General features: G+C 45.6%; 2 protein-coding genes and 1 long non-coding RNA gene across 4 annotated transcripts in view; 1 reads left to right on the forward strand and 2 right to left on the reverse strand.

The window, feature by feature from the left end:
• Nucleotides 1-3,251: 3,251 nt before the first annotated feature.
• Nucleotides 3,252-8,069, reverse strand: LOC127006334 (uncharacterized). The gene is made up of 4 exons (XM_050876162.1): nt 7,903-8,069; nt 6,769-6,907; nt 4,406-4,525; nt 3,252-4,147 (listed from the first exon to the last, which is right to left on the reverse strand). Exons 1-4 carry the CDS (start codon nt 7,956-7,958, stop codon nt 4,022-4,024), a joined length of 441 nt encoding a protein of 146 aa, XP_050732119.1. The 5' UTR covers nt 7,959-8,069; the 3' UTR covers nt 3,252-4,021.
• A 6,387-nt stretch (nt 8,070-14,456) lies between these two features.
• Nucleotides 14,457-25,527, reverse strand: part of LOC127006331 (lysosome membrane protein 2-like) — a 47,124-nt gene continuing 36,053 nt past the window's right edge. For both annotated transcript variants that reach the window (XM_050876156.1, XM_050876155.1), the window contains exons 6-10: nt 21,903-22,081; nt 21,043-21,161; nt 19,607-19,732; nt 19,112-19,258; nt 14,457-15,103 (exon numbers count right to left, since the gene is read on the reverse strand). In XM_050876156.1, coding sequence (XP_050732113.1) covers nt 15,077-15,103; nt 19,112-19,258; nt 19,607-19,732; nt 21,043-21,161; nt 21,903-22,081 — 598 coding nt within the window. In that variant the 3' untranslated portion in view covers nt 14,457-15,076. The remainder of the gene's footprint in view (nt 15,104-19,111; nt 19,259-19,606; nt 19,733-21,042; nt 21,162-21,902; nt 22,082-25,527) is intronic.
• Nucleotides 24,048-25,522, forward strand: LOC127006335 (uncharacterized). The gene is made up of 4 exons (XR_007759483.1): nt 24,048-24,434; nt 24,540-24,645; nt 24,856-25,171; nt 25,278-25,522. It is a non-coding gene; the product is annotated as an uncharacterized LOC127006335 (long non-coding RNA).

The raw sequence follows: 25,527 nt of genomic DNA on the forward strand, positions 1-25,527 counted from the left end.
TATTTGGCACGTGTGTGTGTGTGTGTGTGTGTGTGTGTGTGTGTGTGTGTGTGTGTGTGTGTGTGTGTGTGTGTGTTATCTTTCCCTATCTCCCTCTCTTTCGTTTCTCTTCATTCCTCGTCTTTCTTTTCTTCCTTTTGCCTTTCTCTTCCCTTTCTTTTCTTTTATTTTCCCTTCCTTTCTTTTCCTTTAGATTTCGTTAATTTTCCTTCCCTTCCCTTCCTCTATACTTCTCATTCCTCTACTTCCCTTCTTTACATTTCTTTTCCCTTCCTTTTATTTTCCCTTCCTTTCTTTTCCTTTAGATTTCGTTCATTTTCCTTCCTCTTTTCCCTCCCTTTTTTCCATTTTCCCTTTCCCTTCATTTCATTGCCTTCTCTTCCCTTCCTTTCTTCTCTTTCCCTTCCTATTCCTTAACTTTCCATTTCATCCCATTATATTCTTTCCCTCAAGGCTACACAACGCTATAGGTAGGCAATAGGAGGTCAGTTAAGGGGGTATTACACTGGGCAAATTTTCCATGGACCTTCAGTCAAACCACGATTTCCGTTGGCGTGGTTCTCATATTTCCGTGGTTTTCTGACGTGTCCACGATCTTCCAAATCTACGGTAGATTTCACCATACGACGACGGTATTACTCATCATCATCATCATCAGCAATAACAAGAAACAAATGACAACCACGCTAGCGGAAATCGTGGTTTGACTGAAGATCCACGGAAAATTTGCCCAGTGTAATAGCCCCTTTAGGCAACACATCTAACCCCCATCTGTTAGTTCTCCCAGACCCTTGAGTGAATTAAGACTCCTTCAGAAACTACCGAACGAACCGTATTCTATTGACCCACAGCGCCACACTCAGCCACTGTTGAGAGCTTGCGTGTTTGGTCAGTGAGGTTGATGCTTATAACTCGTCTCCTGTGCTGTCCAACTTTCTGATGCAAGAGTTAATGTGCATTTTAAATCTTCCATCCTTATTTTATTCAACTTTCTGATGGAAAAGTTAACCAGCATCTTCAGTTTTTCATCCCTATGCCGTCCAAGTTCCTAATGCATGAGTTAATTAACCAACATCTTCTCTCTTTCATTCCTGTGCTGTCCAAGTTCCTAATGCTTGAGTTAACCAGCATCTCTCTTTCATCCCTGTGCTGTCCAAGTTCCTAATGCTTGAGTTAACCAGGATCTTCTCTCTTTCATCCTTGTGCTGTCCAATTTCCCAATGAAAGAGCTTACTAGCATCTTCAATCTTTCGTCCATGTGCTGTCCAACTTCCTACTGTAAGAGTTTACCGGGATCTTCACTCTTTCATTCTTATTTTGTTCAAGTTCCTAATGCAAGGGTTTACTAAAATCTTCACTTTTCACCCCTGTGCTGTCCAACTTCCTACTGTAAGAGTTTACCGGGATCTTCACTCTTTCATTCTTATTTTGTTTAAGATCCTAAGGCAAGAGTTAACTAAAATCTTCACTTTTCACCCCTGTGCTGTCCAACTTTCTAAATCGTCGGTATGTATCTTCATTCTTTAATTCCTATTTTGTTCAACTTCCTAATGCAAGAGTTAGTATGTGTCCTATCTCTTTCATCCGTATTCTCTTCAAGTTCCCAATGCAAGAGTAACTAGCATCTTCACTCTTTCATCCCTGTGCTGTCCAAGCTCCTAATGAAAGAGTTAACGTGTATCTTTACTCTTTCATCCCTGTGCTACCTAACCTTCTGAATCAAGAGTTAGTTAGTATCTTCGCTCTTTCATGTCTTTGCTATCCAACTTCCTAACGCAAGGGTTGACCAGTATTTCCACTCTTTCATCCTTATATGCTGTCCAACTTCGTAATGCAAGAGTTAATAGCCAGTATCTTCACCCTTTCATCAATCTCTCTACCTGGTTCTCTGTCAGGTGTTATAGGCTGTTCACTAAAGTCTGACCCAAGCTGACAACTTAAACCTAAGCGTGTTTGCAAGCTGAGTGCTGATTGGCTACTGCTGTGGCTTCCAAGTTTTCTTTAACCTCTGTTTGTGTTTATCTCACGCAACACTTTCTGCTAATCTGCACTGTGCTTACGAACACGCTTGGGTTTATGTGGTCAGCTTGGGGCAGACTTAAGTGGACAGGCTTTAATGTCCTCCATCCTACTTCATTCAAAATTTCAATCTTATCTTTCCTCCACCTGGTTCTCTGTCTGCCCTGACTTCTACAAATCTTGGGTTGCCACTCCGTTACTTTGGCTGTCCGTCGCTCTGGCCTCAGCTCTACGCTAACATATAACCTTCCCAAGTCCATTTCAGGCTTTTTATCGTCATTGGAATATCTATATTATTTTTTTCGTTCACTAATCCGTGAATAATTTAAAACTTATGGTAGAGGGAAGGGAATATGTGTGTGTGTGTGTGTGTGTGTGTGTGTGTGTGTGTGTGTGTGTGTGTGTGTGTGTGTGTGTGTGTGTGTGTGTGTGTGTGTGTGTGTGTGTGTTAGAGTTTCTTAAATTTAGCTCAGTTTCAGTTTATGTAATTTTCGTTCTTCATTTCATTTCATTCATTTTTCATAACTCTTGCATTAGAAAGTTGGAGAGAGGAGGAATGAAAAAGTTAACTCTTGCATCCGAAGCAGGACAACACAGAGGAATGAAAGAGTAAATGTTGCTGGTTAACTCTTGCATTAGGGATTGGGACAGCACAGGGATAAAAGAATGCAGATGCAGCCTAACTCTAGTATTAGGGATTGGGATAGCACAGGGATGAAAGAGTGAGGATGCTGGTTAACTTTTGCGTTAGAAAGTCGGACAGCACAGGGATGAAAGAGCAATGATACTCTTGCATTAGGATTTGGGATAGCACAGGGATGAAAGAATGAGGATGCTGGTTAACTTTTGCATTAGAAATTCGGACAGCACAGGGATGAAAGAATGAAGATGCTGGCCAACTCTTGCATCAGGAAGTTGGACAGCACAGGGATGAAATAATGAAGATGCTGACCAACTCTTGCATCAGGAAGTTGGACAGCACAAGGATGAAGGAGTGAAGATGCTGGCCAACTCTTGCATCAGAAAGTTGGACAGCACAAGGATGAAGGAGTGAAGATGCTGGCCAACTCTTGCATCAGGAAGTTGGACAGCACAAGGATGAAGGAGTGAAGATGCTGGCCAACTCTTGCATCAGGAAGTTGGACAGCACAAGGATGAAAGAGTGAAGATGCTGGCCAACTCATTCACTAGGAAGATGGACAGCAGAGAAGCGAGGACACAAATAAGATACATTTTTTTTTTCAAATGAAGTTTATTACTACTATAATTTTAGCGAGACACAATCATTACAAAAATAATCATAATATCAATAGGACAGTATAAACGTGAGCCTTAATCCTAAAAAAACTCCCGCCGTCTAGAGTCAAACGAACATCTGATACCCGCAAAAAGTATAGACACTCAAATGACTACGCTGACGACAGGAAGGTTGTTTCAAATGGACAACTCATACAAGCAATAAAGACGATGGATATAATGAAAATGAAAGAAGAGACGCATAATCCCGAGTCAGCGATAGTGTACAACGATAGACAGGCATTTGGTAGTCGATGGAAGGTCACAATCACGCCACAGCAGAGAACCAAAACTGTAATGGAACAGAGTAGACGGTTCTCCGGACGGCGCAAACATGCCGTGACTAAAAACTTAACCCAGCCGTTCGGAACACTGCTAAAAGATGTCATAAGGTCTTCAAAAAGCAGTAAAATCCCGATACAGTCTTCAATTCAGTTATATACGGAGTCAGTCATGCCGAAGAGAGCTGAAGAGTGATTGAAGTCGCTGGTATGACGCTGGTTAGTGCTATGAGCTTAGATGACCAGCGGTTCTCAATACTGCTAGATGTTATAAGGTCTTCAAAACGCAGTTAATTACAATATAAGCTTCAGTTCAGCCATAAGTGGAGTCAGCGTTGCCGAAAAGAGCTAGATAGTAGTTGAGGCGATGTCCGTAAGAGGTCATTGGTCTGGTGATCGTGAGTTCGGAAGGGCTACAAGCGTACTTATTGCTTCTTGGGCACGCGGGACTGGCAATGCTTCTGCTGTCCGCCGTTGCAGCAGAGGTCGGAGGTGGAGGCGACATCAGCGTACTGCCAAGCACCGCCACACACCTCGAAGTAGCCGTAGACCTGAAAGAGTAGTGGTAGTAGTAGTAGTGGTAGTAGCATTAGCAGTAGTAACATTTTATATATATTTCCGGAAAGAGTCGAAAACCACTTCAACTCTTGCAACCTAAAGTGGGACTGCGCCTACCTTGTATTCAGAGTTATAGAATAGCATCAGCAGTTGTAACATTAACGAAAGTAGCATTAGGGGTAACATTTCAATTTCCTGAGAGACTCGACTGCTACTTCAACTCTTGCAGGAGAAAGTGGGACGGCGCCTACCTTGTGGTCAGAGATGTAGAAGACGTAGTGGTCGGCGAGGGTCGTGCACATCTCCTGGCCCACAGTGAGCCCGGAGTTCGTCACGTGCCAGAGGTCCCCGCCGAAGCTAAGCTCGTCCATCTACAGAGGAAGGGGGAGTGACGGAAGAGAGGGAGAGAGAGAGAGATTGAAGGAGGAAACGAGAAACGAAGAAGAGCAAGAGGAGAAAAGGAGGAAAAAAACAGAAAGGGAGAACAGAGAAAGGAGAAAGGAATAAAAGAGAAGGAAAAAAAAGAAAAAAAGAAGAGATAAGTACAAAAAGGAGAGAGAGAGAGAGAGAGAGAGAGAGAGAGAGAGAGAACATTCATTAGTAACTATTATTAAATCAGCTAAGCAGTGTTAATTTTTTAGGTATTTTCATTTCCCTTTTTATTTTCATCGTCGTTAATTTTTATTTCGTCTATTATTATGATCTCACTTCCTATTTATTTATCTATCTATATCTTCATCTCTTCCTTTTTCTCGCACTCCCTCTCTGCACACTCAATCCTATTACATCCTTTCCTCTCGCTGAAGTGTCTCCATCTCTCCCTGTTCTGGCACTCCCTCTCTGCACACTCAATCCTGCTATTTCCAACTCTCTCGCTGAAGTGTTTCCATCTCTCCCTGTTCTGGCACTCCCTCTCTGCACACTCAATCCTGCTACTTCCAACTCTCTCGCTGAAGTGTCTCCATCTCTCCCTGTTCTGGCACTCCCTCTCTGCACACTCAATCCTGCTACTTCCAACTCTCTCGCTGAAGTGTCTCCATCTCTCCCTGTTCTGGCACTCCCTCTCTGCACACTCAATCCTGCTACCTCCAACTCTCTCGCTGAAGTGCCTCCATCTCTCCCTGTTCTGGCACTCCCTCTCGACACACTCAATCCTGCAACCTCCAACTCTCTCGCTGAAGTGCCTCCATCTCTCCCTGTTCTGGCACTCCCTCTCTGCACACTCAATCCTGCTAGTTCAACTCTCTCACTGAAGTGTCTCCATCTCTCCCTGTTCTGGCACTCCCTCTCTGCACACTCAATCCTGCTATTTCCAACTCTCTCGCTGAAGTGTCTCCATCTCTCCCTGTTCTGGCACTCCCTCTCTGCACACTCAATCCTGCTACTTCCAACTCTCTCGCTGAAGTGTCTCCATCTCTCCCTGTTCTGGCACTCCCTCTCTGCACACTCAATCCTGCTACTTCCAACTCTCTCGCTGAAGTGTCTCCATCTCTCCCTGTTCTGGCACTCCCTCTCTGCACACTCAATCCTGCTATTTCCAACTCTCTCGCTGAAGTGTCTCCATCTCTCCCTGTTCTGGCACTCCCTCTCTGCACACTCAATCCTGCTACTTCCAACTCTCTCGCTGAAGTGTCTCCATCTCTCCCTGTTCTGGCGTTCCCTCTCTGCACACTCAATCCTGCTACTTCCAACTCTCTCGCTGAAGTGTCTCCATCTCTCCCTGTTCTGGCACTCCCTCTCTGCACACTCAATCCTGCTATTTCCAACTCTCTCGCTCCAATACTCACTCACCCTAATAATCTACTTCACAGGCGGTTTCCCCCCCCCCCTCCCCCCCCCCCCCCTCAGTCCTTCCTTCGTACACTTTCTTCGCAAATTCATTCACCCCCATTCTCATCACGTGTCCAAGCCATCTCTTCGAAACCCTTCTTCCTCATTATCATTTTATTAGTTATCAAATGCTCACTTCTTCATTCGTTTCGTCTAAAAATCTCACTCTTCCACATTTATTGACTTCAAGAATCGCTTATTTCTCATTTATTTGCTCCATTTTTTTCATTATTTTGGTCATAACTCCTTTTATTTCACCTATTTCATCCCTTGTTTATATATATTCTCCCATTTATTCCGCTCGCTTCTTTTACTATTCGTTCAAAACTCATTTAGCTTCACTAACTTCATATAATTTCCTTTTTCCATAATATTCTACCCCAGGGTCAGTCTTCCCTCGCTACCTACCCTTATTTCCCTTCTTTCATCCCTTGTTTATATAAATTCTCCCATTTATTCCGCTCGCTTCTTTTACTATTCGTTCAAAACTCATTTAGCTCCACTTACTTCATATAATTTCCTTTTTCCATAATATTCTACCCCAGGGTCAATCTTCCCTCGCTACCTACCCCTATTTCCCTTCTTTCATCCCTAGTTTATAAATTCTCCCATTTATTCCGCTCGCTTCTTTTACTATTCGTTCAAAACTCATTTAGCTTCACTTACTTCATATAATTTCCTTTTTCCATAATATTCTACCCCAGGGTCAGTCTTCCTTCACTACCTACCCCTATTTCCCTTCTTTCTTCCCTATTTCATATTTTTCCCCCTCGGCCTCACTTACCTCGGTGACGCAGCGGTTCTTGCACTGGTTGACGGCGTCGCAGTTGTCAATGGGGGCCTCGGGAGCCTCGTACACCATCATCTCCACCCTGTTGTAGGAGATGAAGGCGGCGCAGCGACACCAGCCCTCGCTTTGGCCGCTGAGGATGAGGCAGGAAGAGAAAGGCTTTTAGTTGGGTTACCCTTGAAATGGTCCGTTTTCTCTAGAGTAGTTTTCGCTAGACGTTGCTCCGAACATAAGAAAAAGAACGAAAGGACAGAGGGGAGGCCAGTTTCTTGTGGGGAAGTGTCTTGATACTCTCCTCTTTAGGGTTCAAGTCGTAGGCAGGAGGAAATACAGACAAAGAAAGGCTGTTCAGAGTTTACCAATGAAAGGGATGAAAGAATGAAGATGCTGGTTAATTCTCACATAAGTAATTTGGATAGGATAGGAACGAACTAGAGTAGAAAGTCGTGTGCATCAGGGCCGCGGGAGGAGTGGAGGCATGTAGTTAGCAAGTTCAGAAGAGCAGTCACCATGAAAATATCGGTTGAAGATAGAAAGACAACACTGCAATGGAGTTAGAGAGATAGAAGACTGATGGTTTGTTGTGTTTGTTGTTATTCATCATTTTTATCATCATTAGACACTGTGTTTTGAGGTAGACGTTACGTAGACTTCATAATTTCAATAGGGACAATAGTAATAACAACGGACACACAGCCAATAATTGTGTGAGCAGAAAACTAATATCATAAATGGTGGCAGCGGTGGGATATTTAGTCAATGCATTGCGACATGTTGCATACCATATAGTCAACTCTACCTATCGTTGCCTTACATAGTTATAATTGATGTTTCAAGAATTTTCAGTACAATAACAATAAAAATAACAATATCAACAACAATAACAAAAACTCAAAAACGAACCATGGAAGTAATAATAACACTATCTACAATAATAAAAACACTTTCATGGTTATAATTGACGTTTCTAGAATTCAGAATAAAATAACAAGTAAAATAACAATAACGAAAACTCAAAAACGAACCATAGTACCGTAATATTAACAACACTATCTACAATATAAACAGCAAGAAAAAAAATAACTTCAAAAACGCTTAGAAAAAACTCAAAAGGAACCCTCGACTCACCTGACGGAGGCGGCGAGGGCGAGGAGGACGGCGACGGAGGCTACGAAGGTCTTCATACTGGTGTTGGTGTCTTCGCTTGCGGGTCTCGACTGACGAATTCCCAACACTCGACGCGCCCTTATATACCCCCGAGCCGCCCTCCCTATTGCCTAACCCCGACCTATGCACCTCTTACGCGCCCACGGATATCGAAACTAAGGGAAAAAAAGAAAAAGACACACCCACTTGCGTAATCGTCTCTTAAGCCCGTGTTCAGAGACGCTTTCGGTTCTCCTTACATTTTCGAAAGGCCACAACAAAGGAGATTAGTTGAGATCTCATGAGTGTTTTGTTTCGTTCGTGGTAGAGCGGAAGCCTTGTCGAACTATCACTAGGCTCAGAACACTACCCATGGAAATACAAACACCAGAACTTCTACTAGCAAAGCCTTGTCAAACTATCACAAGGCTCATAACACTATACCCATGGAAATACTAATACAACAACCTCTAACACTAAAGCCTTGTCAAACTATCACTGGGCTCATAACACTACCCATGAAAATACTAACACCAGAACTTCTACTACCAAAGCCGTGTTAGATAGTCTGTACTAGGCTCATAACACTACCCATGGAAATACTGCTAACACAACAACCTCTACTAGCAAAGCCTTGTCAAACTATCACTGGGCTCATAACACTACCCATGAAAATACCAACACCAGAACTTCTACTACCAAAGCCGTGTCAGATAGTCTGTACTAGGCTCATAACACTACCCATGGAAATACTGCTAACCCAACAACCTCTACTACCAAAGCCTTGTTGAACTATCGCTGGGCTCATAACACTATACTCATGAAAATACTAACACCAGAACTTCTACTACCAAAGCCGTCTTAGTCTGTACTAGGCTCATAACACTACCCATGGAAATACTGCTAACCCAACAACCTCTATTAGGAAAGCCTTGTCAAACTATCACTGGGCTCATAACACTATACCCATGAATATACTAGCACCAGAATTTCTATTACCAAAGCCTTGTCAAACTATCACTAGGCTCATAACACTACCCATGGAAATACTGCTAACACAACAACCTCTACTAGCAAAGCCTTGTCAACCTATCACTGGGCTCATAACACTATACCCATGAATATACTAACACCAGAATTTCTATTACCAAAGCCTTGTCAAACTATCACTAGGCTCATAACACTACCCATGGAAATACTGCTAACACAACAACCTCTACTAGGAAAGCCTTGTCAAACTATCACTGGGCTCATAACACTATACCCATGAATATACTAGCACCAGAATTTCTATTACCAAAGCCTTGTCAAACTATCACTAGGCTCATAACACTACCCATGGAAATACTAACACAACAACTTCTAATACCAAAGTCTTGTCAAACTATCACTGGGCTCATAACACTAAACCCATGAATATACTAACACCAGAATTTCTATTACCAAAGCCTTGTCAAACTATCACTAGGCTCATAACACTACCCATGGAAATAATAACACTACAAATTCTAATACCAAAGTCTTGTCAAACTATCATTAGGCTCATCACACTACCCATGCAAATCCTACTAACACAGCAACCCTACGAAATCATTGTCAAACTATCACTAGGCTCATAACACTACCCATGTAAACACTAACCCAGCAACCACTACGAAAGCCGTGTCAAACTATCTCTAGCTCATGGAAATACTAACACAACATCCTCTACTTCCAAAGCCTTGTTAAACTATCACTAGGCTCATAATGCTACCCAAAGAAATATTACTAACACAACAACCTCTACCAAAGCCTTGCCTATCTATCACAAAGCTCATAATACTAGCCATAGAAATGCTACCAACACAACAACCTCTACTACCAAACCATTGTCAAACTACCACTAGGCTCATTATGCTACCCATGCAAATCCTACTTGAGATTAGGGGTCGTATCATAAGACATTCCGTCGCCCAAGAACACATATTTGACAAGGCTTTCGTAGGAGTTGTATGCATTTCCAGGAGTAGTTTTATGACCCTGGTGTTAGTTTGACCCTTCTTCTGTACCGTGAAACTAAAGAAACACTCATTAGAATCCAACTGACCCCTTCTTTGAGCTTTAGATGTGAGAAGCGAAAGTGCTTTATAATACCAACCTAGGAGTTATTGTAGTAATGGAGGGAGGAGGGAGAGAGGGAGCGGGACCTCTTGACCAGCTTAGTGTGTGGTGACTATAGTTAATAGTACTACGGCTAGCACATGAATACTGCCAGAAAACGTAACATAATGAATGGTGTGGACAGAAAAATGCTAATTATAAAATGGTGGCAGCGTTGGGATACAAAATAAGTGCGCTGAAACATGCTGAACACCATACATAATACTCTACTTGTCAATGAGCCGATTTCACAGTCCAATACAGTGTCTTCGTAACAGCCCGAACCACACTATAGAATCCCATACAATCCAAAATGGTGAGGTCTTCGATGCCACACTAAATACACAAGACTTTTCCTGTATAGTTTCGTCAAATTTGTGAACTTAAACATAAACACCAGACACTATACAAGGAAATTTAGAAGCTTCTGGTATTGGTTTGGGAGCTTACTAACCCATCATGGGGAACTGTGAAACTGGCCCAATGACTTGCATGGTTAGAATTTGATGTCTCTGGAATGGCTTGTGGGTATTGGTTCAGGAAGTTGAGAGGACGATGATGCTTGAAAGTCTAAAATGTCTCCAAGACTTAATTTTCTTCTTCTTTTTCGAGACATAGTGAAACACGCTTCAAGAAATAGCTTGTTAGAATTTAATGTGTCTGAAATTCCGTTTGTGGTTATTTTTTGCGGACAATAATAAGAGATATTTTTGTAGATCTGTTTCGTCACCTGCTTCGTCTCCCGTCTCCCTTCCTCCATCCCCTACATACCCTAATCTCCTTTCCAACCCACCCTTTCATTCCGTCTTACATCCTTCTAACACCTCTTCCTTACAGCTATCCCATTACTATATATTCCCCCTTACATATAACATTCAACACACCTCCCCCCCTTTTCCATCCCTACACCCCCTTATCCACACACCCTTATACCCCTTCCATAGACCCCTACACATCCCATACCCCAACTTCTATTGTGTAATTTTGACCTATATCACTACCCTCTACCCCTTACATCCCTCCCATTCACAGGCCTATCAGCCCTCCCCTACACCCCCCTCCTAATACTCTCCCCCCCCCCCCACCCTCCACCCCTGAGTTATCTAAGGGAACATATGGTGCCTTCTCTGGGGTATTGCATCGTGTATGGATGGGTTTGTGTTAGAGGCATCAGCTGTTGTTAGGTTGTTGTTGTTGTTGTTGTTGTTGTTGGTGGTGGTGGTGGTTATATCATATTTATCTATTTGCTTTCTCTTTTTTTTTCTTCTATTTCTTAATTTTGTGTCTCATTCTTATTCTCGCACTACTACATGGCAAATACAACAACAACGACAACAACAACAACAACAACAATAACCAGTGTAATAATAATAATAATAATAATAATAATAATAATAATAATAATAACCGTTGTAGGTACTTGTTTCTAGAGCGATTGCCAAGTTTTTCTCTGCACACACACACACACACACACACACACACACACACACACACACACATTGCCTCCTTTTCTGTAAATAATAATAATAATAATAATAATAATAATAATAATAATAATATCCTAGACATGTATGGCTACTTAATGCCGCCCCCAGAACCCCTGCACACAGACACACTGGGTATATATAGGTAAAGTATGATTCACACGCTAACCTGCGCGTGGCCTCAGTGCTCACCTCCGTCACACTGCCCCTTGAGCCTGTGGGGGCCTGAACCCATCACCCCGGGACACAGGGCCAGTGTGACATCCGGGTTACCACAGGGTACCTTCTCCAGGTGTCCCCAGGTGTACATGAATCCACCGGCCACAAAGGGAGGATGAACTGGTGGGTGACCTGCGCGCCGGCTGCTCGGACTGGGATTCGAACCCAGGCCCGCAGATTCATAGTTAGGCGTGCTATCCACCACACCACGGAGGCACACTGGACTATGAAATCTCAGCTATTTGTAGTCTACCATCCTTAGATACTGTGTGAGTTACCTTTGAGCGACACAGAAAACGACTTATTTTAGGGTAGACAAAACTGTGTCCCTCCATGGCAGCTGTGCGCGGCGGTGTTGAACGACAAATGAATTATATGTTGTGTGTTGTTCGGGTCAAAATAAATGGTAGACAAAACTGTGTCCTCGGCAGCTGTGCGCGGCGGTGTGGAGCGAGAAATGAATTGTATGCTGTATGTTGTTCGGGTCAAAATAAATGGTAGACAAAACTGTGTCCTCGGCAGCTGTGCGCGGCGGTGTGGAGCGAGAAATGAATTGTATGCTGTGTGTTGTTCGGGTCAAAATAAATGGTAGACAAAACTGTGTCCTCGGCAGCTGTGCGCGGCGGTGTTGAGCGAGAAATGAATTATATGTTGTGTGTTGTTCGGGTCAAAATAAATGGTAGACAAAACTGTGTCCTCTTCAGCTGTGCGCGGAATGGTAGACAAAACTGTGTCCTCGGCAGCTGTGCGCGGCGGTGTGGAGCGAGAAATGAATTGTATGTTGTGTGTTGTTCGGGTCAAAATAAATGGTAGACAAAACTGTGTCCTCAGCAGCTGTGCGCGGCGGTGTGGAGCGAGAAATGAATTGTGTGCTGTGTGTTTTTCGGGTCAAAATAAATGCTGCCCGACACTCACACCACAAGCAACACAAGGCCTGTCAACGCCAAATATAACGTGTACAGTGTTAACAAAAACTTCTAAACCTGTACAGTGGGACCAAGAACAAGAAGTAAACAAATGATCGAAATTCTAGGAAGGAAGGAAAGGAAGAAAAGTACCGGCGGCGCAACACGCTCACCCAAGACCTCTGTGACCGGTGTTGCAGGGCGGAAGAGCAATGTTGGCAGATTGTCGTACTCATCCTCTAATGTTTGCCGATATCCGACCCCAAAACTGTCTCCTCCACCCCAATACCTGGCTTCTTATATAGTTATGTTAAAATGGTTAATCCCCGGCGGCGGAGTGGCACAAAGCGTCCCGGCGACAACCAGCCTAGCAGCTCACCCCGGCTGAAATCCCACAGACTATTACCTCACAGTGCCATTTGTAGGGGCACTGTGAGGCACCTGAATATACATCAACCTTTTAATGTGGGGTTCCGTCCCTTCCCTTCCCCCTTAGGGTCACTATAAGACAGGGGAGTAGATATGAACCTCTTGACCACCACTCCGCCCCCTCGACCACGCGGGTTCCCACACACACTTATGACTTTTCTCAATAGTTCGTGTCTCTAGTACTCTCTACACTCCTCCTACGGTTTCCTGAGAGGTTTGAAGGTTAGCAGTAGACAAGGATGGCGACACCCGAGTGCATCCCAGTGGAAGGCGAGATACGGGCGTATTTACACAACCAATCCTGACAGCCTGCCCGACACCACGGCGGCACGGGCGAGGCATTGCCGCCCCCTGTGTGGCCCGGGTGTTAGGGCACTTACCTGGGCACTGCTGGGGACCCTGGAGGCGGCGGGCACACAGGGGGCGAGGAAGAGGGGGAGGCAGCGTGGTTATGTTGACGGCACTAAGGATAAACAAACACGGTGTGACGACCATCATTTTTCTCTTTTCCAACGGCGCGCTTTTATAGTGTTATGATTGATTGATTGATTGTTTATTGTTGCAGGTAAACAAGAAGGATCATTGCTACTGTTATTATTATCCTACTGATGTTATTACTACAAGCAGCCGTATCATCATAATCTTCAGTAGTAGTAAAGGTTGTAGACAAACTATCTATTAAGTCTTGCAAGATGGATGTTTATTACAAAAATAGACAATGAAGATAATAAGGAAACGCACGCTCACACACACACACACACACAAACACACACACACACACACACACACACACGTTTATAGTGATGTGATATTCGTGGTATAAGTGTGTTTGTGTGTGTGTGTGTGTGTGTGTGTGTGTGTGTGTTTGTGTAACAGTAGCTACCATAGGCGTTCTTCTCCCTGAGGAATATAAACAAACACACACACACACACACACACACACACACACACACACAGGCAACGCTCCATCTTGTGTACACGTAATATAAAGTAGGCTACACACACACACACACACACACACACACACACACACACACACACACGCACATACATACATATAGGCTGTATAATCATATATATTTGTTTATTATAAGGATTGTTATTATTACTATCATTATTATTATTATTATTATTTGACTAACTAATAGCGATAGATACACACACACACACACACACACACACACACACACACACACACACACACACACACACACACACACACGTCTTTAGAATCATCATCGTCATCATCATTATCATTCGTTGTCTTCTTCTTCTTCTTTTGTGACTAATATATTTATCTATCTGTTTATTAATATTCCTTTCTTTATTTATTTTGTGACATTTTTTGAGTAAAACACTACTCTCTCTCTCTCTCTCTCTCTCTCTCTCTCTCTCTCTCTCTCTCTCTCTCTCTCTCTCTCTCTCTCTCTCTCTCATGCGTACACGTGTCTGTTTTTTTAAGTGTGTACGTGTGTGTGTATTTCCTCCCGGGTCACACACACACACACACACATACACATACACACACATACACACACACGCGCGCGCGAGTAAGGAATGTTTGAGCAAATATTGGTAAGATTAAAACATTCTCTCTCTCTCTCTCTCTCTCTCTCTCTCTCTCTCTCTCTCTCTCTCTCTCTCTCTCTCTCTCTCTCTCTCTCTTGTCTATGGAATGCTTGGGCAGAAGTTTGACCTGTGACCTCGCTTTTTCTGTCTTTTTATCTATCTATCTATCTATTTTCTTTTTCTTTTTCTTTTATTTTCTTCTTTTGCTTCCTTTTCATCGTTATCACAATCGTAGTTTTCCTCTTCTTCTTCTTCTTCTTCTTCTTCATTATCATCATCATCAGTATCTTCTTCTTCCTCTTCTTCTTCTTCTTCTTCTTCTTCTTCTTCTTCTTCTCGAGGTCACAGGTGGTCAAACTATCTTGAGGTCAGGTCGCTATCACAGTTCATGGGCTCAAGTTCAACCTCCTGCTAGAGTTTCTGCTGACCTGCTGCCCTCTGGTGGGAGAAAGGGAAAAGCAGGGACGATAATAGTAGTAGTAGTAGTAGTAGTAGTAGTAGTAATAGTGTCACAATTTGTTAGTAATGGTGGTTAGTGGTAGTGTTAATAGTAGTATTAGTAGTAGTAGTAGTAGAAGAAGAAATAGAAGAAGAGAGAGAGAGAGAGAGAGAGAGAGAGAGAGAGAGAGAGAGAGAGAGAGAGAGAGAGAGAGAGAGAGAGAGAACAAGAGCGAGAGAGAGAGAGAGAGAGAGAACAAGAACGAGAGAGAACCAGCCTGACCCATTCAACACCACCTCATGACCACAAATCCCCGAAGCATGTTACGAACGGTCTGGTGTTAGGAGCTCAGTGCTATACGCGGCTGTGTTAGGAACGAACTGTTAGTGACATGTTAGGTTAGTGGAGTTAGGAACACTGAGTTATAGCATATCACCAGTGTTAGTTGCCTCGTGTTAGTAATATGTTATTGAGAAAACTTTAAATCGTAGTGAGTTAGTGGTGTTAGGAGCTTAGTGTTAGGACCGTTAGTAGTGTTAGGAACGCGGCTCTGTAGTAACGTTAGTAAGCCCGGTGTTAGTAGTATGCTGTTAGGGAAAGTTTAATTCGTTGTGAGTTAGTGGTGTTAGGAGCTTAGTGTTAGGACCGTTAGTAGTGTTAGGAACGCGGCTCTGTAGTAACGTTAGTAAGCCCGGTGTTAGTAGTATGCTGTTAGGGAAAGTTTAATTCGTTGTGAGTTAATGGTGTTAGGAGCTTGGTGTTAGGACCGTTAGTAGTGTTAGGAACGCGGCTCTGTAGTAACGTTAGTAAGCCCGGTGTTAGTAGTATGCTGTTAGGGAAAGTTTAATTCGTTGTGAGTTAGTGGTGTTAGGAGCTTAGTGTTAGGACCGTTAGTAGTGTTAGGACCGTAGTGGTAGCTCAGAAAAAGTAGTGTTAGAATTTGGACACGTAAGTAAAGTAGTGTTAGAAACTTTAAGTCGATAGTATGTTAGTAATGTTAGGAGCTTAGTGTTAGGACCGTTAGTAGTGTTAGGACCGTAGTGGTAGCTCAGAAAAAGTAGTGTTAGAATTTGGACACGTAAGTAAAGTAGTGTTAGAAACTTTAAGTCGATAGTATGTTAGTAGTGTTAGTAGTGTTAGGACCGCAGTAGTGGCCGTGTTAGTAGTGTGAAGACAGTATGAGTTAGTAGTATTAGTAGTGTAAGTAGTGTTAGAACCATAGTACCCGTGTTAGTAGTGTCAAGACCATATGTTAGACGTGTTAGTAGTTTTAAAACCATCGTAGTGTTAGTAGTGTTAGGACTGTAGTAGTAGCAACGTTAGTAGTGTGAAGACAGTATGAGTTAGTAGTGTTAGTAGTTTCAAGACCATATAAGTTAGACGTGTCAGTAGTTTTAAGACCATCGTAGTGTTAGTAGTGTTAGGACTGTAGTAGTAGCAACGTTAGTAGTGTGAAGACAGTATGAGTTAGTAGTGTTAGTAGTGTCAAGGCTATATAAGTTAGACGTGTTAGTAGTTTTAAGACCATCGTAGTGTTAGTAGTGTTAGGACTGTAGTAGTAGCAACGTTAGTAGTGTGAAGACAGTATGAGTTAGTAGTGTTAGTAGTTTCAAGACCATATAAGTTAGACGTGTTAGTAGTTTTAAGACCATCGTAGTGTTAGTAGTGTTAGGACTGTAGTAGTAGCAATGTTAGTAGTGTGAAGACAGTATGAGTTAGTAGTGTTAGTAGTTTCAAGACCATATAAGTTAGACGTGTTAGTAGTTTTAAGACCATCGTAGTGTTAGTAGTGTTAGGACTGTAGTAGTAGCAACGTTAGTAGTGTGAAGACAGTATGAGTTAGTAGTGTTAGTAGTTTCAAGACCATATAAGTTAGACGTGTTAGTAGTTTTAAGACCATCGTAGTGTTAGTAGTGTTAGGACTGTAGTAGCAACGTTAGTAGTGTGAAGACAGTATGAGTTAGTAGTGTTAGTAGTTTCAAGACCATATAAGTTAGACGTGTTAGTAGTTTTAAGACCATCGTAGTGTTAGTAGTGTTAGGACCGTATTAGTACCCGTGTTAGTAGTGTCAAAGCCATATAAGTTAGGCGTGTTAGTAGTGTTAGTAGTATTAAAACCATAGTAGTAATAGTGCCAAGACCCATAGTAGTAACAGTATAAGTAGTGTTAGGGCCACAGTAGTAGTAGTAGTAGTAGTAGTAGTAGTAGTAGTAGCATCCGTGTTAGGCAGGGTGCGGTACTGAGCATGCTGTTCAATCTTACCCACTTTGACATGGCTTTCCGCAAGGGCCGTGGAATGCAGGGCTACGAAGCTGCACTCGGGCTGTATACGGGGGAGACGGGGGTGAGTGGCGGGGGGGGGGGAAGGAGGGAGGGTGGCATTGAAAGGAGGGAAGATGCGATGGAGGTGGAGGAGGGAGGAAAGAGAGAGAGGGAGGAGGGAGAAGGAAGGTTGGTTGAGGAAGGAGGAAAGAGAGAGAGGGAGGAGGGAGAAGGAAGGAAGGTTGAGGAGGGAGGAAAGGATGGGAGGGAGAGGGAAGATTAGAGGATGAGGGAGAATGAGGGAGGGGAGAGAAGGTAGGGTGAGGAGGGAGGAAAGGAAGATAAGAGGGGGGAAGGAGGGAGAAAGGAGAGTGAGGGAGAGAGTGTGTAAGGGAGAGAGAGGAAGGAAAGGAAGGAAGGAAGAAAGGAAGGAATGGGAGAGGGAAGAGGAAGAAGGAAGGAAGGAAGGAGGGAAGAGGAAGAAGGAGGAGGATGAGGGAGAGAAGGGAAGAAAGAAAGAAGGAAGGAAGGAAGAAAAGAATGGGAGACGGAAGAGAAAGAAGGAAGGAAGGAAGGAAGGATGGAAGAGGAGATGGGACATGGGAGAAAGAAGGAAGGAATGAAGGAAAGAATGGAAGAGGAAGAAGGAAGGAAGGAAGGAAGGAGGGAAGAGGAAATGGGAGATAGAAGAAGGAAAGGAGAGAAAGGGGGAGGGAGATAAGAGAGAGAAAGAGGGAGAGGGAAGGGGAAGAAGAGAAGAAAAGGGAGGAGGAGGAGAAGGAGGAAGAGGAAGAAAGAGGAAGAGGAGGGAACGCGAAGGAGAAGAAGGAGAATGAAGGAAGGAAGGAAAGTGGAGGAGGGAGGGAGAGAAGGAGGAAAGATGATAAGGGAAGATAAAAAAAGGGAGGTGGAGGAGGAGGAAGAGGAAGGAAGAAGGTGGGAGGGAAGGGAGGGAAGGAGAGAAGATGGGAGAGGGAGATGGAGAGATGGAGGAAAGATAAAAGGGAGAGATGAGGGAGGAGATGGAGGAGGAGGAGGAGGAGGAGGAGGGAGGAAGATGGGAGGGAAGGGATAGGTGTGTGTGTGCGTGTGTGCGTGTGTGTGTGTGTGTGTGTGTGTGTGTGTGTGTGTGTGTGTGTTTGTAAAAAGGAAGAAAAAAAAACACAAAACAGATAAATATATAAAATAATACAAACAAACAACAACAACAACAACAACAACAACAACTACAACTACCACCACAACCACCATCACCACCACAACCACCACTCTTTTAAACCCCTCACTCCACATCCCACAACCTCCTCTTCCCTTACCCACCCCATGTCTTCCACCTCCTCCTCCTCTTCCACCTCCTCCTCCACCTCTACCACCATTACCATCAGAATCCTCACCCTCTTTTACCTATTACTCCACATCCTACAACCTCTCCCTTCCATATCCACCCCATGTCTTCCTCCTCCTCCTCCTCTTCCACCTCCTCATCCACCTCTACCACCATCATCATTAGAATCCTCATCCTCTTATACCTATTACTCCACATCCTACAACCTCTCCCTTCCATATCCACCCCATGTCTTCCTCCTCCTCCTCTTCCTCCTCTTCCACCTCCTCCTCCACCTCTACCACCATCACCATCAGAATCCTCATCCTCATAAACCTACTAATCCACACCAATGACCCTCCTCTTCCCTTACCCACCCCATGTCCTCTACTTCCTCCTCCACCTTCAGCGCCTCCTCACCTTGATGTGGAGGAACTTGAAGCCGCCCACGAGGAGCAGCACGGCGCCCGCGGCTATCAAACACCCGCAGATGGCGTCGACGACCACGAAGGGGACGAACACGGCGTTGCGGACTTCCCTAGCGTCATCTTCGTTCACGGAAGCGCTCTGGAGGGGAAGGGAAGGTTAGGTTAGGTTAGGTTAGGTTTGGTGGTGGTGGTGTGGTGGTGTGTATGTGGTGGTAGTGGTGGTCGTGGTAGTGGTGTTGTAGTGGTCGTGGTAGTGGTGTTGTGGTGGTTGTGGTAGTGTGTATGTGGTGGTAGTGGTGGTCGTGGTAGTGGTGTTGTAGTGGTCGTGGTAGTGGTGTTGTGGTGGTTGTGGTAGTGTGGTTTTGGGAAGGTGGTGGTGGTAGGTTAGGTTAGGTTAGGTTAGGTTAGTCATCTCTAAACCTGCAACTGTTTTCCCCTTCTTCCTCCTCCTCCTCCTCCTCCTCCTCCTCCTCCTCCTCCTCCTCACCTCGTTGACCCAGAGGATTGGGAAGATGACCTCGGGCACGTTCTTGAAGGAGGGCAGGCTCCCGTACGGCTTAAGGGGCACGTTCAACTGCATCTTCTTGGCGGCGAACATGGCCACCCCGGTCCTCTGTGTGGGGGAGAGGGTGTTAGAGGGCGTGGGAGGGGTGTTAGAGGGTGTGGGTGGGGTGTTAGGGGGTGTTGGTGGGGTGTTAGGGGGTGTTGGTGGGGTGTTAGGGGGTGTGGGTGGGGTGTTAGAGGGTGTGGGGGGGTGTTAGGGGGTGTGGGGGGTGTTAGAGGGTGTGGGGGGGGTTAGAGGGTGTTGGTGGGGTGTTAGAGGGTGTGGGGGGGTGTTAGAGGGTGTTGGTGGGGTGTCAGAGGGTGTTGATCTGGAGGTGTCAAGGGTTGAACTTGATCTGGACTGCTATAACTAGACATCCTTGGGGTTGACCTTGATCTGGAGGGCTTAGTTAAGGGTTGAACTTGATCTGGATGGCTTAGTTAAGGGTTGAACTTGATCTGGATGGCTTAGTTAAGGGTTGAACTTGATCTGGATGGCTTAGTTAAGGGTTGAACTTGATCTGGATGGCTTAGTTAAGGGTTGAACTTGATCTGGATGGCTTAGTTAAGGGTTGAACTTGATCTGGATGGCTTAGTTAAGGGTTGAACTTGATCTGGATGGCTTAGTTAAGGGTTGAACTTGATCTGGACGGCTTAGTTAAGGGTTGAACTTGATCTGGATGGCTTAGTTAAGGGTTGAACTTGATCTGGATGGCTTAGTTAAGGGTTGAACTTGCTGAGTGGTTAGCATCGGGTATAGGACGTGGTATAGGACCCAGGTTCGAGTCCCGCCCGCTGCTACAAGTTAGCAATTTTCAGTCACCGCCAAATGGCCTAAGACTACCCACATGCTGTCCTGGAGACCCCCCATCAACCCGGACTCTGAATTAACTCTCTAAAGATCAAAAATGAGCTTCGGGAGGCAAGCAAGATGGCACCACTATAAAAACACCTGCCCGCGCCATAATGGGTTGGGGCCGACCACTAAAGTCTCTCCAAAAAAGCTCATCGGTGCTATAGGTGGAGCGTAAAGCACACACACACACACACACACACACACACACACACACACACACACACACACACACACACACACACACACACACACACACACACACACACACACACACACATCTTCCCTCCCTTTCCTTCCCCTTCCCTCCCTCCTCCCGTCTCCCCCACACACAAACACACAGACTTCTTCCCTTCCTTTCCTTCCCCTTCCCTTCCTATACCCCTTTCCTCCTTCCTTCACCCCTCTCTCCTCTCTCCCAGCATCCCCAACATGGTACACTTCCCCCAAACCCCCATCCCCACACACACACACACCTTCCTTCATCCTTCCCTCCCTTCATCCTCCCTCCCCACCCCCGCACTCACGGGTTCCACATCAATGATAGTCTCGTGGTCCGCCTTGGATGGGTTAAGCCCCACCAGTTTGGCCAATTCCACCTCGTCTCCCTGGTAGAAGTGTGGCGTGGACAAGATCATTGGGAGCCCTGCAACACACCCACAGAAACACACGCATTAGAGAAGGAAAAGGAGGAGGAGGAGGAGGAGGAGGAGGAGGATGTAAGTGTAGGCCTCCAAGATAGCCTCCAGCCTCCATTTTAGTACCCAATGTAGCCCTCAGTCCCCCCAGAATAGCCCCCATCCTTCCCCCATCACCCTCACCCCTTAACCCCCTACGCCCAGCCCCAGCAAAGCCCCCCAGTGTGGTTCTAGCCCCCTTCAGTGTAGCCCAGTCACAACCAAGCCCCTAGTGTAGACCCCAGCCTCCAGTATAGACCCCTTCCCGCAGCCCCACCCACCAAGACATGACTGTAATTTGAGCATTCATCCCAGCCCCCAGTCAAGACCCATTCACCCCCAAAATGGGTCCCTAGTGGAGCCCAATCACCTTCCCAGTCCCCAATCTTTCCCTTCCCTTTCCTTCCCTTCCCTTCATCTTTCTCTTTCTGTCTCTTCCCTTCCTCCCCTTTCCCTTCCCTTTCCTTTCCTTTCCTTCCCTTCCTTTCCCTATTTCCTTTCCCTTCCTTCCTTTTTCTTTCCTTCCCTTCCTTTCCCTATCCTTCCTCTCCTTTCCCTTCCCTTCCCTTTCCCTATCCTTCCTTTCCCTTCCCATCCCTTCCCTTCCCTTCCAAAGAGACCCCAGTGTGTTCCCGTCACCTCAGAGTCCCCAAGTGTAGCCCCCATTCCTCAGTTCATTCCCCAGCCCCCCAGCCCCCAGCCCCACCCACCGAGGCATGGCTGGAGGTTGAGCATGCCGGCGCCGAGGCAGTGGTCGGTGTCGGGCACGCAGTAGCAGAGGTTGTCGTGGTTGTCCATGGGGTCGGCCAGCACCTCGGGGGGCGGGATGAAGCGGTACACTGGGATGCCGTGGTGTTTGAGGTCCTTCTCGTAGGTCAGGTACAGCGATCTGAGGCCGGGGGGAGGGGGTTAGAAGGGGGAAGGGGGGTAGGGTATGGTGATTTGGGTGATGGAGTCGTCTCCGAATGTTCGGAAGACGGTCCCTAACACGTTCGGGTGGCTTCTACAGTAGTAGTAGTAGTATAGTAGCAGTAGTAGTAGTAGTAGTAGTAGTAGTAGTAGTAGTAGTAGTAGTTGTAGTAGTAGTAGCAGCAGCAAAAAGAGGATGTAAAGGAGCATAGCCAGAGCCTGGCTCCTCCCGTCGTCGGGCCACACGCCGACAGTTTTGGAACTTTCAAAACAATCGGGGCCGTCCCCGACATCTGTCACCCGTTGCGAATAAGCTACGGCCGTCGGATGTCCATCTCAACAACGTCGTAACAACGTCGTTTCGACATCGTCCATGGTCGGCACTCAAGGGGATGTACTTGCGATGGTCGTAACGTACGTCTGGCAGCGCGACATTCCAAAACTGGCAGCGCGTGGTCTGATGTCGGGAGGGCGCCGGGAGTCATTGTCGTGACTGTGTGACTGGGGCTTAATGTCGGGAGGGCGCCGGGAGTCATGGTACAACTGACTAATGCCTTGTCTAGGGAAATCCCGCGGCCAGGTGTGTGTGTGTGGGGGAGGGGTTGGCATGTACTCGTCCCTGGCGAGGGAAACAAAGGGAGTGGCGGGGACAAGGGAAACGTGGCGGGAACAACTGGTTAGTAAGGCTAAGTACTAGAAAATAAGTGTAGGGCAAGCACTTAAGGGTGCATGTGTGAAAGGCAAGGAGGAAGAGGACGAGGAGAAGGAGGAAGAGTAGAAGTAGGAGGAGGAGGAGGAGAAGGTGGAGAAGGAGGAAAAGGAGGAGGAGGAGGAGTAGGAGGAGAAGGAGGGGGAGTAGGCGAGTCACACGGTCTATAAATAGTTAAACAAGAGTAAAACCGAGAGTATTTGTGTGTGTGTGTGTGTGTCCAGCAGCTGTCGTGCGTGTGTGTGGCTGCGGTGGTCACTGGCTGAGCCGCAAGGTTATGTGGTCCACGGCAGCTGACGCGACGAGGGTGTGTAATTCTCCTCCACGACCTGGTCACGTGTTGGGCTCGTCATCGCCAGCAGGTACCCTCCCGACATGAGTGTGTGTGTGTGTGTGTGTGTGTGTGTGTGTGTGTGTGAGAGAGAGAGCGTGTGTGTGTGTGTGTGTGTGTGTGTGTGTGTGTGTGTGAGAGAGAGAGAGAGAGAGAGAGAGAGAGAGAGAGAGAGAGAGAGAGAGAGAGAGAACATAACAGAACCTTCCACCATCACCACCACCACCACCATCATCACCATCACCACCACCACCACCACCACCAACAACAACAACAATAACAATAACAACAAACCGACATACTAACACATTCACAGCCAAGGTCATGTCAGTAACCCCCCCCCCCTTCCCTTCCCCTGCCCCCCTCCTACCCCCTTCCCCCCCCCTTCATTCCTCTGTCCTTCCCTTCGTCTACTCTTTGTTCCCTTCCTTTCCCTTCCTTTCCCTTCCCTTCCACCCTTCTTTTTTTAATTTATTTTTTTTATTTTTTTCATTCAAACGTTCTTTTTTTCTTCTTTTACTTCTCTTCCCTTCCCTTCCCTTCCCTTCCCTTCGTTTTCTTCTCTTCCCTTCCATTCCCTTCCCTTCCCCTCGTTTTCTTCACTTTCCTTCCTTTCCTTTCGCGTCCCTTAACTTCCCTTCCCTTCCCTTCCATTCCATTTCCTTCCCTATCTTCCCTTTCCTTTCCTTCCGTTTCCTCTCCTTTCCCTTCCCTTCCCTTCCCTTCCTTTCCCAATTCTTCCCTTCCCTTCTCTTCCCTTTCCTTCCCTTCCTTTCTCTATCCTTCCTTTCTTTTCCTTTCCTTTCCCTTCCCTTCCTTTCCCTTCCCGACCCTTTCCCTTCCCCTTTTCACTCCTTCTCCCCTTCCTTCCCCTCCCCTTCTACACACACACATACACACACACACACACACACACACACACCTCAACACAACACACACACCCCACTCTCCACCTCTGTTGTGTATACCCTGTCTGTTTTTTTTGTGTGTGTGTCCATGTCTGCCTGTCTTTGTCTGCCTGTATCTTTATCTGGTTCCCTGTCTATCTGTCCGTCTGTTTGTCTGTCTCTCTGTTTCTCAACGCAACACACAATAGGTCGGCATTATAAGATACTTTTGCTTCACACATCAGCTATTTCGAAAGGTCAAAGAGGGGTTCTGTCGGGTTCTAGTGAGTGTTTCTCTAGGTTCACGGTACAGAGGAAGGGTTAAACTACCAACAGGGTCATAAAACTACTCCTTGAAATGTCCTCAAACTCCTACGAAAGCCTTGTCAAATGTGTGTTTCTCTAGGTTCACGGTACTGAAGAAGGGTGAAACTATCAACAGGGTCATAAAACTACTCATGGAAATGCCCTCAACTCATACGAAAGCCTTGTCAAATGTGTGTTTCTCTAGGTTCACGGTACTGAGGAAGGGTCAAACTACCACCAGGGTCATAAAACTACTCCTTGAAATGTCCTCAAACTCCTACGAAAGCCTTGTCAAATGTGTGTTTCTCTAGGTTCACGGTACAGAGGAAGGGTTAAACTACCAACAGGGTCATAAAACTACTCATGGAAATGCCCCAAACTCCTACGAAAGCCTTGTCAAATATGTGTTTCTCTAGGTTCACGGTACAGAGGAAGGGTTAAACTACCAACAGGGTCATAAAACTACTCCTGGAAATGCCCCAAACTCATACGAAAGCCTTGTCAAATGTGTGTTTCTCTAGGTTCACGGTACAGAGGAAGGGTCAAACTACCACCAGGGTCATAAAACTACTCCTTGAAATGTCCTCAAACTCCTACGAAAGCCTTGTCAAATGTGTGTTTCTCTAGGTTCACGGTACAGAGGAAGGGTCAAACTACCACCAGGGTCATAAAACTACTCCTGGAAATGCCCCAAACTCCTACGAAAGCCTTGTCAAATGTGTGTTTCTCTAGGTTCACGGTACAGAGGAAGGGTCAAACTACCACCAGGGTCATAAAACTACTCCTGGAAATGCCCCAAACTCCTACGAAAGCCTTGTCAAATGTGTGTTTCTCTAGGTTCACGATACTGAGGAGGGATCAAACTACCACCAGGGTCATAAAACTACTCCTGGAAATGTCCTCAAACTCCTTCGAAAGCCTTGTCAAATGTGTGTTTCTCTAGGTTCACGGTACTGAGGAAGGGTCAAACTACCACCAGGGTCATAAAACTACTCCTGGAAATGCCCCAAACTCATACGAAAGCCTTGTCAAATGTGTGTTTCTCTAGGTTCACAGTACAGAGGAAGGGTCAAACTACCACCAGGTTCATAAAACTACCCCTGGAAATGCCCACAACACATACGAGAGCCTTATGTGAACTTGGGAGACTAAATGTTTTGAAATTCGACCCTCACACACACTCCACGCCTCCC

Source organism: Eriocheir sinensis, chromosome 32 (genome assembly GCF_024679095.1).
Source record: "Eriocheir sinensis breed Jianghai 21 chromosome 32, ASM2467909v1, whole genome shotgun sequence".
Taxonomy (NCBI): Eukaryota; Metazoa; Arthropoda; class Malacostraca; order Decapoda; family Varunidae; genus Eriocheir; species Eriocheir sinensis.